Source organism: Lontra canadensis, unplaced genomic scaffold, assembly GCF_010015895.1.
Source record: "Lontra canadensis isolate GAN:19392208 unplaced genomic scaffold, GSC_riverotter_1.0 scaffold126, whole genome shotgun sequence".
NCBI lineage: Eukaryota > Metazoa > Chordata > Mammalia > Carnivora > Mustelidae > Lontra > Lontra canadensis.
The window spans coordinates 2,698,477-2,712,249 of record NW_022631120.1 but is presented as its reverse complement, the minus strand read 5'-3'; the positions used below and the strand labels follow the sequence as shown (position 1 = coordinate 2,712,249).

At 43.0% G+C, this 13,773-nt stretch overlaps 1 protein-coding gene across 2 annotated transcripts; it reads right to left on the bottom strand.

Moving 5' to 3' along the window:
- Positions 1 to 6,201: 6,201 nt before the first annotated feature.
- ARL14EPL (ADP ribosylation factor like GTPase 14 effector protein like) lies at positions 6,202 to 12,836 on the bottom strand. Of its 2 annotated transcripts, XM_032842248.1 has the most exons (4): positions 12,767 to 12,836; positions 12,373 to 12,477; positions 9,732 to 9,871; positions 6,202 to 6,424 (listed from the first exon to the last, which is right to left on the bottom strand). In XM_032842248.1, exons 2-4 carry the CDS (start codon positions 12,466 to 12,468, stop codon positions 6,202 to 6,204), a joined length of 459 nt encoding a protein of 152 aa, XP_032698139.1. In that variant the 5' UTR covers positions 12,469 to 12,477; positions 12,767 to 12,836. The 2 variants fall into 2 exon arrangements, 1 of the variants encoding a protein (XP_032698139.1); XR_004380808.1 differs by lacking the exons at positions 6,202 to 6,424; positions 12,767 to 12,836 and having other exon boundaries at positions 9,784 to 9,871; positions 12,309 to 12,423.
- Positions 12,837 to 13,773: the final 937 nt, after the last annotated feature.

Below are 13,773 nucleotides of genomic sequence, written 5' to 3'. Positions count from 1 at the left end.
GCTATCCCGCTGACAGTTCCAGAAGGCAACAAGGAGCATGACCTTAAAGAAGGCTCTCAGCGGAAACTTTTGATGAATGCACAACAACAGAAGGCTGAGTTTTTCTAAGAAAGGGGAAAGCTAAGCATGGTGGTGCTTGGGTGTTGAGCTGCCCTGCCTCGCTTCTCTTCCTCTCAGTTTTGCAGCAGGACCTGACATGGAGTATCCCTCTTCTCCCACTCCATGCTGTCTGGTCGGGACTGAGAGTCTGAAGTGGGAGGGCAGGAGTCTCTGACCCACCTTAGGACCATTCAACACTGTCCCCGGGGGACTTGAAAACATGAGTGACAAAATGGTCACCAGGACAAAATGTCACCAGGACAAAAATGGTCAGAGCTGATTCATCCCAACAACGATGTGGAGTCTGGTTCCAGGTTAAACACCTCTGTGTGATTTTTCAGCCTAACCATACTGAAGCCTTCCCTGGCACCCCTCAAGAGGAAAGTTGCCCGCCCCGTGCCCAGTGGGGTGCACAGCTCGGGCACTGAGACTGAGGGGAGTTGAGATCAAGAACTAAGCCCCTTTGGCTCATGCTCTTGACATATCTGCATTTCTCACCAGGTACCTTCATTCCCTGACGTCTTTATCCAAGACTTTGGGCACGGGTCTTCCTCTGGCGCTTCTGCTGGGGGTTCCTTATGGGAGGAGGAGGGAATCTGAGAGACACCTTTCCCCACCCTGACTGCAGCCAGTACCCTTCCACTCCTAGACCTTACTCACCTTGTCTCCCCCAGCAGAACTTCAGAACACTTTTGTCTGGGGCTCCCTCAGCAGTGTTTACACAGATACACTTGAACCTGCACCTGGAGGAAGATGGAACGGAGGGAGCCCTGCTCTGTCTGGTTGTAGCATCCCTCTTATGCCATGGCCGTGAATGAAGGCTTGGGTCTTCTGCTTTGGCTCATTCGTTGCTTTAATCAGCTACTATACAACCCATATCAGTCCACATAACCAACTGGGTGTCTTCACCTCAGACAGCTTGAGAAAGACACATAGTGGGAGTTACACTTTTTACCTGAAATATATTTTTTTAAGATTTTATTTATTTATTTGACAGAGAGAGATTACAAGTAGGCAGAGAAGTAGACAGAGAGAGAGGGGGAAGCAGGCTCCCTGCTGAGCAGAGAGCCTGACGTGGGACTCAATCCCAGGACCCTGAGATCATGACCTGCCGAAGGCAGAGGCTTTAACACACTGAGCCACCCAGGTGCCCCTACCTACAATATTTTCTAAACTCTTCTTCTGCTAAATGGATCATTTTCTGAAGCAAAAAAAAAAAAAAAAGTACCAAAATAAAAATATATTTGGCAAACCTAAAGGTCTGTCGTAGATTTGGAAATGTTAAACTAAAATGTTGGGTAAAATTTTGAGGGGAAAAAACCCCAAATCTGTTTTGGGAATGGCATGTTGGTTTTGTTCTCTGGGTAAAATTTAAAGTACCCAAGAATGACCAGCAGAGGGAGCCAAAACCACACGTGTCATCTTTTTTCCTGTCTACAAAGCTTTCAGGAACATGGATTAAAAACTGCAAAATGCAAATGAGCCTCATCTTCCCAAAATATATGCAAAAATCATAGAAATCATATAACTTCATGCTACTCTGCTGCCAAGTGCTGTACAGAAAATCTTAAGGCTGGAAGGAGAATTCTGAATCTCAAGCAGTTCTAAAAATCTTGCTTGTTCTCCCTCTCTTCCCTCTCTGGCACTGGTGCGCAAGAACTCCTGAAAAGTAGGTGGTTTATATTCTATTTCAGGTGACACATTCTGAGTCGTATAACGACACTTTTTCAGCTGTCACTGTGGGGAGCATCTTGGTTCACACTGGAAACAAGTGTGCTGAGAAGAAGTCAGAATGCCTCTAACTCGGACCTCTGAAATCAGGCTTCAGATACCATAGGAAAGAAAAAGGAACACACGCCTCATGAAAGTTTGTTGAAAAGGGATTTTCTGCAAGTATAAATGTCTCTCCATTTTCTGGGTGGTACCTGCATTAGTTAGGGTGTTTCCTTTTTTGGCCATGTAAGAGGGGAAAGGAATTTATTGAAAGGATACACGTTGGCACTATCCTCTTAGTAGTTTATAGTGAAAATTTGGGGGAAGATATTTTCTACATAAACATGGTGAGAGTTTATTTTGTGCGACTTAAGGATCACGAATTTGAGAATTTAATTAAAATGGATTTTAAAAACCCTAAACACACACTTCAGGCCCAAATGGTTTTACTGGCAATTTCCAACAAATATTTAAGGAAGGAGAATGTCATCTGAAACACAGTCTTCCAGAGAAGAAAAAAGAGAAAGTAATTCCCACTCCTTATAAGAAGCTAGCATTACCTGGATCTCGAAACCCAAACAAGGGACTTCCACTTCCAGAAAGATGGGGTAGAGGTGCCTTTTCTATTCCTCTCAGTAAGTATGGAGAAGAAAGCAGGACATTATAAATAAAACAAATATAATAAGAGGATTCTGAAAGGTGGAGAGAGGCCAGCAGATGGACAAGGACCTCAGACAGGAGGAAGGATACACTGGGAAGGGGCGTGGGTTTTTGTTTTTTTTTTTTTTAACTTCATATAGCCTAGGATTTTTTTCTTTCTTTTTTATCCACCATGTCCCTGTCACTTAATAAAGTGTGTGGCAAGTAAGAGGTGCCTGGTAAATGAATAAATAAATAAATCAATGGATGAGAGATCACTAAGGAATGGGTTTATTAAGCATGAAGTGCTATTGAAAACACTATCGAAGAAAAAACAATTAAATTCAGTCCCTGATCTCTGAATTTATTATATATATTATATATATAATTGGCCAGTGTAAGAACACACAGTCATACAAAGTGATGGGAGAGATCTGCTAAAACTACAAGCTATAAACAAAAATCGATGGCTTCTTAGCCATGACTGGTGATGATGTCATTTCCTTTCTACAGAGCAAAGAACAGTACCATGGAAAAAAGAAGAATTTTAGGCAATCTGTGAAGATGAAAAAGAATATTCCAAATACAGGATTAAAGTAGAGATGGTGAGAAAGAAACACAGTATAAAACTGCTTGGCTAGATCATAACTGTGGGTGATTCAATCCTGAATAACCTGAAAACTGACTTCTGCTATTGCAGACACCATGGAGAAGGATGGCAAAGAAATAAGATACAAGGATTCTCTGCAGCACCTGGGTGGCTCAGTTGGCTAAGCATCTGCCTTCACCTAAGGCATGACCCCAGGGTCCTGGGATCGAACCCTGCCATGTCAAGCTCCTTCCTCAGTGGGGAGTCTGCTTTTCCCTCTCCCTCTGCCCCTTCCCCACCTCGTGTGCACTCTCTCTCTCTCTCAAATAAATAAAATCTAAACAAAAAAAAAAGACCTTAGGATTCTCTTTCCATTATTTTATACAAGGATATGAGGTGATCAATGCTTCGCATGTACTAAATATTGATAAATCCTAGAAAATCAAGAAATCCCCACATCAAGTGACACCTGCTCGAGGGGTCACTTCGCTGAACAACTGTAGGGGGTGTTGTTCACAGTATTGTCCATACAAAAGGCACCCCCTGGGCACACATCAAATATCCTAGCCGGCCAACACTGCAGACCAGCTCAAATAAATGTTTCGGTTTCCGAGGCATTACAGAACGACACCCTGATATCTATAATTTCTATACATATTCATGAAGATGCACCACCAGGAATGAAAGAGGGCCAAGCAGAGAAAGGAACATCCTGTTCTACGGATAAGACAATTTCCTTGGTTAATGTCCTCAGACAGTACAGCTATATCCCTCCTTAATGTGAATTTCGTTCAAATCACTGAAGAGCTGTATTCATTTTGTGACAAAATGAGACACTTGCAAAATAAGATTCCGACAATTCACATACGTTTATCTGTGCCCCAATCATTTAGTGCGGGAACCTTTTTAGAAATGCATAGACTTGGCATTAGATTCAGATGGAATCATGCGATCTCTAAAAAAATGCCCCTCCATCAAATGTTTCGCTAGAGGTTCCTAAAAGCAGTATGAAGTGTCTGCTCCTTAATCATGCAATTTTTTACTTCATGTGTTGCTTTACTTGGAAAACTTACCAACACCATTTGCCAGCACACTTTCTAAACCAGTCCATTTTAAATCAGATGATCCCATCTCCTGTTTAAGACTAAAAGATGAGACAAGACAAAAGGGAAAGATCCTTGAAGGTTCATCTGCCTCAGATTAATTTTTTTTTAATATGAAAAAAAGGACAGCCAGCAATAAGAGAGTGTTTCTCAAACTTATCTGAACAGGAGACTGACCTGGGGTGTTGGTTGGATGACAAGTGAAGATTTCCAGACCTCATCCTTGGGTTCTGACTCCCAAGGTTTGGGATGGGGCGCAGGAATGGGTGTTATTAAAAGCAGTTGAAGAAGCTTTGCAATCTAGCAAATTCGGGAAATACTTGTTGTCAGGGAAAGAACATTGACCTAGTCACGGGGTTCAAAATTCCAAGGCGGCCAGCTCTCCCGTGTGTCCTTAACTGAGTCCCTTTATCTCACTGGGGCTAAATCCACAGAGGTAAAAATAAAACAACAGGAAGGGGTGTAGCCTATAGTCCCCTCAAAGACAGGAGATTATAACACAGTCCCTGCTGGGCTATGCTCACAGCTGGATCCCCTGTGCCTAGCTTGGTGTGCATCACCTAAGAACCTCCCAGATATTATTTGTTGACTAATTCACTAGCTAGACCCCAGGCAAGATCCCTTTGAGAGTGTAAAAATTATAGGATTCTAAAAATAAGTTAAAAAAAAAGCACCTATTTATTTCGTCAGCCATGGACAAAACCATAGTTATTCTTAAACCCAAACAAAATAGAAACAAACAAACAAAAAAAGCACCCACTCTTTTCTCCCAGCACATTGCTGGTAAGCGTTTCAAAGGATCAGACTTGGGTAACTTGATCTCATGCCTTCTTTGCAGGGTGGGGGGTGTTCAAGGTAATGAACGGGAGGTCCTGAGCATCTCTTTTGGCTCGCAAAGGTCAGTAGAGGCTCAGCAAAAGTGAGTTGAACCTGGAAAACCCAGGAAATTATGCGGAATACAGAGTAAGTGCTCCTGCTACACATACAGGAAAACCGTAGTCATAGGAGGGCTTTTAGGATTTTTGTTACTTTAGCCCCAAAACATACAGTCACGTAACAAGTCGAGAATTACTAGGAACCTTGTCTGACACCTAGGGACTGTGCAGAAATAAATACTTTTGGAACTAAAGAACAGGGGTACCTGGTTTAGTCAGTGAAGCATGAAAATCTTGATCTTGGGGTTGGGAGTTCGAGCCCCACATTGGGTCTATAGATTACTTAAAAATAAAAATCTTAAAAAAAAAAAAAAAAAAGGAAATCCAAAGAAGGCTTAGCTCAAATTTCTGTATACCTCTTACAATGTATCAGCATTGAAAAAAAATCACAACATGTGTCTAGTCAACTGCATATCAACACCGTCCCTGAACTAACATACAACAGTACACTTTTATATAATAACTCATTTCTTCCTTTTGAAAAAAGTATTGATCCTGAGATGGGGGGCGGGAAATGAAACTACTAGCTTTTAGGGCATTCAAGTCCTAATTTCTCAATTTTACAAGTAAAACACAAGTTGGTCATAAAAATTTTGCCAAGTGTGACCAAATTTACTCTGAATATTATCAAAACAGTAATAAGAAAATAAGATATGCACATACGGTACAAAATCACGAGGTGTGGGACTATTTTTCATTCAAAGAGCACTTCCGACTTGGAACTGGGGTAAGGGTCAGCGGGTCTGATAAGTTCAGGATTTTGTGTCCTATGTAAGAAAAGCTCCCAGCTGCAGAATTCTGAAAATCATAAAACCACCTGGTCGCAGGTAGTAAAAGATGCAAGAGATTGTTCACCGAGAGCAGAGATGGGGGTGTCCCAGGGAGGCGATGCTGAGATCACGTACTGTCATTCTCTGGGTACAAGGTGAAGGCGTGCAGGATGACACAGGAGACGGGACAGAGTGACTGCCCCTGCTACACTGTTCTAACAGCTTCAGAGAACATAAGTCTTCAGTATGCTTTCCCAGGATCTTCCCTACACCCTAAAATCTAACCCCCTAGGAGAAAGAGGATGGCTTGGCTGTCAGGAAGGAGAACCAAACCAGCGCATGTGCAACAGCCCTTAGTCAGGGACTGGATAGGGCAGCGAGCTGATGACCTCCCCGGATTCGGTGACAATGGCATCGTAGACCCAGCGTCGGTTGCAACGACACTCGGGCCCGCACTTGTTGGAGTTGCACTTGGGGCAAGGGTAGAAGCACCCCAGACAGTTCTTCTCCAGGCAGTCACACAGATCAGCGTCGTTACAGATCAGCCTGCCACTCTTGTCATACTTCTTCCTAACTCTGCCGAGAGAACAGAAGACAGTACCAGTGTCCCCATCGGGGAGAATGAACCATTCGCCAGCCTCCTCCATACATCCGATCCCTTTATTCCGAGGAACCAGCACCCGAAGGATTACGCAGCCCTGCTCCCCAATAGTAGCTGTCAGCCTTGTCCTGGGAAACTCAGCCCACATGCCACACTTTCCAACACAGCTGGGCTAGTCACTGATGGGACCCTTGGTTTTGCCAGCATGCTGGGGAATGTGATTTTCTATTGAAACCAATCAAAAAGAAGAGCTGAATTAAGAAGAGCCGAATAAAAGCTTCTTCCTATAAATTCCGGCCCTCCCCCCATTTTTCTTTATAAATATAATCATTCTTGATGGGGTTTTCCCTGATAAATTACACTCTTTTCTCTTTCTACAGAAAAGCACTCTAGTGAACACGATTATGGTTTTTAATGACTCAAGATAAACATCAGAACGGTCCGTGATTATGCTATCATCATTAACAGAAGAATACACACACACACACACACACACACACACACACACACACAGAGACACACACACTCCTTTGGTAAGAGTCCCCAGGTGCCATGCTTCTTCTGCTCCTTTCTGATTCTGTTGGTTACCCAGCGTGGAGGGACAGGGCAGGTGACCAAGATGGCGGACTCCCTCAGAAGCTCTGGGTGAAGGCAAGAAGTTCTGTACCAGAGGGACGCACCAGAGCCTACACCCCACTTGAGTCCCCACACTTTCTGTGTCAGCCCCTACAACGTGGCCAGGAGACGAAAGCTGTCACAAGAATTCTACCACCCTCTCATATCCGGGCCCTTTTGAAATGAACCTTTCAGAATTGAGTGGCTTGAAAGTCTGAGGAGGACCAAAGCGTCTCTAGACAGTTTGTATCCTTTATTAACAACTGGGAGTTAAAAAAAAAAAAGGGGGGGGTGGCCCTCAGCTGGTGTGGTGAGATTATGAACTTCTCCACCCTTCATCTTGAAACAGGTGTTCACATCTCCTCCCAGTTCAGTTTAAGTAACGCTGTTCCCTCTCCTTCCCTCTCCTCACAGAGCAAAGCGGGCTGAGGAACCGTATGGAAACTTGCTGCCTGACTTTCTCACTTGGGCAGGATTTATATTTGATGCATTTCATCTGTGGAAAGAGGGCTCCCCACTCCCTCCCAAGCCCACCAGGAAATGCAGGTGTCCACAGACAGGAGACTTAAAATCCACAATGGAAATCATAGTCTTGAAGCCATGAAATTGCCCCCATCAGATTTTGTCCTTGTCCCTTTGTCTTAACCCAAATATTCCCTCGCCTTAACTCAGACACCAAGAGGCAAATTTTATCATTTCCTGCCCACCTTAGGCCATCTTTTATAAAATTCTGAATTATCATACACACAAAAGCGTGCAAAATGTACATGTACAGAAAAAGAACAATAAAACCAACCTCCACATTCTCACCACCCAACTTGATAAAAGTTGGGTGCCCTGCCCACTGCATCCCTCAACCCTTGTGGTTCCTTTTCACAGCTTGTTCTTATAAAAACCATCTCCTTCGGGGCCCTGGCTGGCTCAGTCGGTAGAGCACACAACTCTTGATCTCAGTGTCCCGAGGCTTAGAGTCGTGAGATCAAGCCCCATGTTGGGTGTAAAAAAAAAAAAAATTCACCCCCCGGTCCTAACTACATTTGTGTGAATTCCCAAGCACACTGCATTTCCCTACATCGTGATCTGTGATTCAACCATGACGGTACATTTAGCTGTTACTGAAATATTTTCACTTCTATATGCATTCTGCTATAAGAATATACAAGTTTCTCATCTTTTTCCATTGTGGATGGGCATTTTAATTATTACTATCTTATTTTCTTTACTATCATAGCAATGCTATGAGACTTTTGAACGTGTCTTCTGGTGTACCTCTACAGGAGTTTTTCTGGGATACATATCCAGGAGTGAAGATGTTAGGTCCTAAGGAATACAGGTAATACCAGGCTTTTTAGAGTGGTTGTACCATATTACGCTCAACCCATGTCCAGTGGCTTCATCAACATTGATATCATCAGACTAAATGCTGTCTTTCTGCCTCTCATCATACTGATGAGATGCTGTATTCGAATGTTTATTAGCCTTTTCTACGAATTGCCTATTCATTGAGTGGTTCACTTTTTTCTTTGAATGTTTATCTTTTTCTTGTTGACTTGTGTATATTTTGGACACTGATCTTTCAAATTATAAATAGCTTCTCCTGTCTTGTGGTTGTCTTTGATTGTTTTTAATGAAATTTATGCCCATCTTGATCATCAAGAGATGGGCATAAATTCTTAATTTTCATTGTGTCAAATTCATCAACCTTCTCCTTCCTGGGTTGCTTACACTTGGGATGTGCCAGCAACAGATGTGGGAAACAAAGGCAAAAGAAAATTATTAAGTTTCCTTACTGCCTACATCCCACTGACAAGTCCTTGAAACAAGCAGAGTGACCTTCCTCTAGTGACCCAGCTGCTCGATGTTGATACTTTGCTAAGGGCAAAAGGCAATCTTAGCCCAATCCCCAGGACCCTGTATGTCTATTTTCACATATAAAGATTCCTTTGGAAACTTCCTTTATCTCAACCACTTAAGATACATTGGCGGTCACCCCCCAAGCGTATGACCCACCAACAGACATCTGAAGGTCTCATGACTAAGGTTTTATTAGATGGTAATAAATGACCTTATCCCAACAATAGCTAGCTCCCTCAAGTCCTGAATACCTTGCTTCCAAAATTCCTTAAAGACTCACTCTATCCCTAACCCCCTCCCAACTTGAAAGTATATAATGGACCTCTCCTCATGACCACAGTATAGTTCTTTCTGCCCACAGATCCTGTTCCTGTGCTTTCTTTCATAAAACCACCTTTGGGCACCAAAGACATCTCAAGAATTCTTTCTTGGCCATTGGCTCCAAACCCCAACATCTTTCCTACATCAGTTATCATTGCACTTATGACCTATCTGTACATATTTGATACCCGAATCCATTCCCACAATTATATTATTTCTCTTTCGAGTGAGAACATCTTTCTTTATTTTAATCATCTTTCTTACTGAAGCTATTACTCTAACCAAAGGGCTTCTGAAGCCTTTAAAAAAAATTGATTCCCAACTTGGGATTATTGTCTATTTCTTGAAGTTGCTAACTTCCAAACACATGGGACGATACTGTACTTTAGAAAAGATATTTTTAAGACATAAAAAAGGGGCAACTCTTCCTTTGCCAAGAACTCATGCATTTTGTAATCCCAGAAATCAAATATAATAAATCATGAATCTTACTTGTATTTTACAGAAAAATACTCATTCATCTTTGACATCCGAGCTTTCTTTTTCTGCTGCCTCGTTTCAGGATTAAAGTCGGCTACCTGTGGTCCTGGGTTTTGAAACGCCAAGCATTTTAACTGCCGCTCTATCTGTTGCTATGAAACAAACAACGTATTTGGAGTAAGAACAGGATAATTTTGTTTTATATTGTATCAAAGTAAACGTTCCATAACTTTTGCCATAATGTCATGGAAGTACAGATGTTTTACCTACAGAAATAAACAACTTAATTTGATTTTCAAAAGATGTTGTGAATTTCCTCAAGTTAGGTGATTCTGAATAAAGAAATCCATGGTATAAAATTTATATAATAAATATATATATAAGGGTACCTGAGTAGCTCAGTCAGTGAGCCTCTGACTCTTGATCTTAGCTTGGGACTTTCTGGATTGTTGTTGTTGTTGTTTTTAAGTTTTATTTATTTATTTTAGAGACAGGGAGGGGCAGAGTGAGGGGAAGAGACAGTCTTTTTTTTTTTTTTTTAAGATTTTATTTATTTATTTGACAAACAGAGATCACAAGCAGGCAGAGTCAGGCAGAGAGAGAGAGGAAGGGAAGCAGGCTCCCTGCTGAGAAGAGAGCCTGATGCAGGGTTCAGTGTCACCACCGAGAGATCGTGACCTGAGCTGAGATCAAGAGTTGGATGCTTAACCGTCTATGCCACCCAGGTGCCCCTCAGCTTGGGTATTGATGTCAAGGTTGCAAGTTCAAGCCCCATGTTGGGCTTCATTCTGGGCATGGGGCCTACTTTAAAATAAATACATATACATATATATTTACGCTTTAAAATATAAATATATAATATATACAAATATACATATACAATATTAAAAACAACCAAGCAGGGGCGCCTGGGTGGCTCAGTGGGTTAAAGCCTCTGCCTTCATCTCAGGTCATGATCCCAGGGTCCTGAGCTCAGCAGGGAGCCTGCTTCCCACCCCACCCCCACCCCGACCCCCACCACCACCTGTCTCTCTGCCTACTTGTGATCTCTGTCTGTCAAATAAATAAATAAAGTCTTAAAAAAAAAAAAAACAAGCTGGAACAGAATTCCCTTTATACTTGCAAAATACCAGTTGGCTTCTGAAATCTGATGGGGATGAAAGTCCCAATTAACGTTTATGGAGGACAAGACAAAGGAGTAAAACCTTTCTGCAGCTGTTGTCTGGACATACTCAGGTGGAGTGTCTGAAGTGTCACAAGGCGCAGCGAGAACCCAGGGAGCACACAGCCCTCTCCCCCTGCCCCTGCCTTGGGTGTTCTGAGGTTCTGTTTCAGAACAATCCCGCCCTTGGGCGTGTAGACCCCATCAGGGCTTTGCAGCTACCTGAAAGACCTACTCTCAGTAAAAACCAGATTTGAAAAGGAGAATTTTCCCAGAATGGCTTTCAAGAGCGTTCGTGGAACATTTCAAAAGACTTGACCTGGAGACATTTGCCATTGGAAAAGAAAGGGAGCTTAATGGAGAAGACAAGCAACAAAGATGCTTCAATAAACCGTGATAACTGATTTTAAAACTGTAGCACATGTATCAGGAGGGAAGGGAAGGTTCTTCTGAAAGATTTTAGAAGAATATAATCTGAAGGGCCCCCAAACACACAGGCTGACATACAAATGAAATACTTCACCTGGAAACAAAAGGGAAACTTTCAAAGTGTGAATTTCAGTGTAACAGATTAGTAACAGAATCTCAGCCTCATATGCTGTTTATTTAGCTTAATAATAGTCCAGGCTGTCCAAAATAATATAAATACATTTCTTTAAATTTTCATCTTGGTGTGTGTGGGGGGGGGCGTTAATAAACTTAATCTTATGAGACAATTCAACTTTGTACAGTCTTTTACCATTCTCGGTTCCGATGGCAAAAGTTCAGGAACAGAGACACAAGGGTAAGCCTCTCTGTGTCCAGATCTTGGCTCTGCCACTTGCTAGTGGTGGGCCTTGAGCAAGCTCCTACTTCTCTGAGACTTAGTGTCCCTTTTTGCAAAATGGGGTAATAGGATTATCTTGGGAGAAAGATTTGGTAGATTAATATATGCAAAGATTTAGAATCACAGGGCGCCTGCATGGCTCAGTCAGTTGAGTGCCTGCCTTTGGCTCAGGCCATGATCTCAGAGTCCTGGGATGGAGTCCTGTATAGGGCTCCCTGCTCAGTAGGGAGTCTGCTTCTCCCTCTGCCTCTGCTCCTACCCCCCTGTTCAAACTCATGCTCTCTCTCCTTCAAATATATATATATAATCTTTAAAAACACAGGAGAGAAAAGTTAGGTTTTTTAAAAAAATAAAAACACTGGACCCTACAAAAACACTATATTCTCCACAAATATTCTTCTCCAGGGGAAGGATTTTACTGCACAGAACACTGGGCTATAAAATCAAGGGAGGTGAGTGACAGAGAGAAGATGTGTGAAGTGTGAGGAGCAGAGTGAAAAGGTTGGGGGGATGATGGGGAAGTCCCATCATCACAGAGCAGCAGAGAACCTTCCCCGTGAAATCCTGAGGGGATGCACATTCCACCCAAGTCCAGGCTCACCTCAGAGATCCCCAAGTTGAGCCCTCTCCAAATACCATGAACCCCCAATAGTCATTTGCCATACCAGTTGCTTTTGTCCAATCTGACAGTTTTTCTCAGGAGAACTTTGACCTGTGTGTCCCTTGTGAGTGGAACTGTTTTTGTCTGATTGTTCATTCATTTCTGTTCACTGAAAAAAATTAACCAGAGGGGGCGGGTCAGGTAGAGGGGAAGTAGGACATATTAATATCACATGTCCGCAGTAACTTCATCCTATAACTTTCTGGCTCTTTCCCTGTAGCTTTCTTTCTTGCAAAGCCAGGTTTCCTGAAAAAGCCATCAGCCCTCCTGGTTGCTTTTTTGCCACTCACTCTTAGATCTGGCATCCCCCACTCCCCCTCCCCCTTGCCTGCTCCAGACAACCACTTGACTGACATTCTTCTCTTCAGTGGGGTGTCCCATGAGCAAATCAAATGTACCTTTTACAGTTCTTGGCATCGAAGACCTTGCTGAAACAGGCAACACAGGGACCATCCACTTCTCTTGAAGAGGAGTATGAATTCTTAGACCTCCATTCTTTCCCCGTTATGCTCAGTCCCTTGAAAAAAAGGAAGACGCACCGATGTCCTACATTCCCGGTAACACTGTGAAAATCGTATCCACTCCTGTGGTTTCAGTGTCACCCTTTTGCAGAGAGAGTTCCCCAGGGGGTCTCGAAAATCCCTGACCTCCTCACTCACATTTTCTGACAAATTTCTAGTACAATGGGAGCTCAAGGGAAGGCATCGATTTTCCATAAAACCCAGCTGCGGACACGCCTGGAATTTACTTTGTTGTACACACAGGACACCAAGACATGTGTGTGACTCAGGTGAAGTCAGCACAGGATGCTAATCTCAAATTCACAGCCCAGGCTGCTCTGGAGTGCTCTCTCAGAAAGGACCAAGACCCACAGCCCTCTGATATTCTTCTCCCATATCACTACTGGTGCCATCCTCAGGGCACTGTTTCTAACAAAGGAACCTGAGTTGTGATTTACCAAGGAGGCCTGGGTCATATGGTGCCCCACTTGCCTGTCAGCTTGACGTTCCTTCTCTGTACTCCCAGGTTTGGGTCAGTAGACATTGACCGTCCACTCTCCAGTTTCCAATATTAGGTCAAGAAGCTGATTTTTCTGGCTAAAATTAACAAGTCAGGAAACGACAGGTGTTGGCGAGGATGTGGAGAAAGGGGAACCCTCCTACACTGTTGGTGGGAATGCAAGCTGGTGCAGCCACTCTGGAAAATAGCATGGAGGTTCCTCAGAGAGTTGAAAATGGAGCTACCCTATGACCCAGCAATCACACTACTGGATATTTACCCTAAAGATACAAGTGTAGTGATCTGAAGGGGCAGTGCACCCGAATGTTTATAGCAGCAATGTCCACAATAGCCAAACTATAGAAAGAACCTAGATGTCCATCAACAGATGAATGGATAAAGAAGA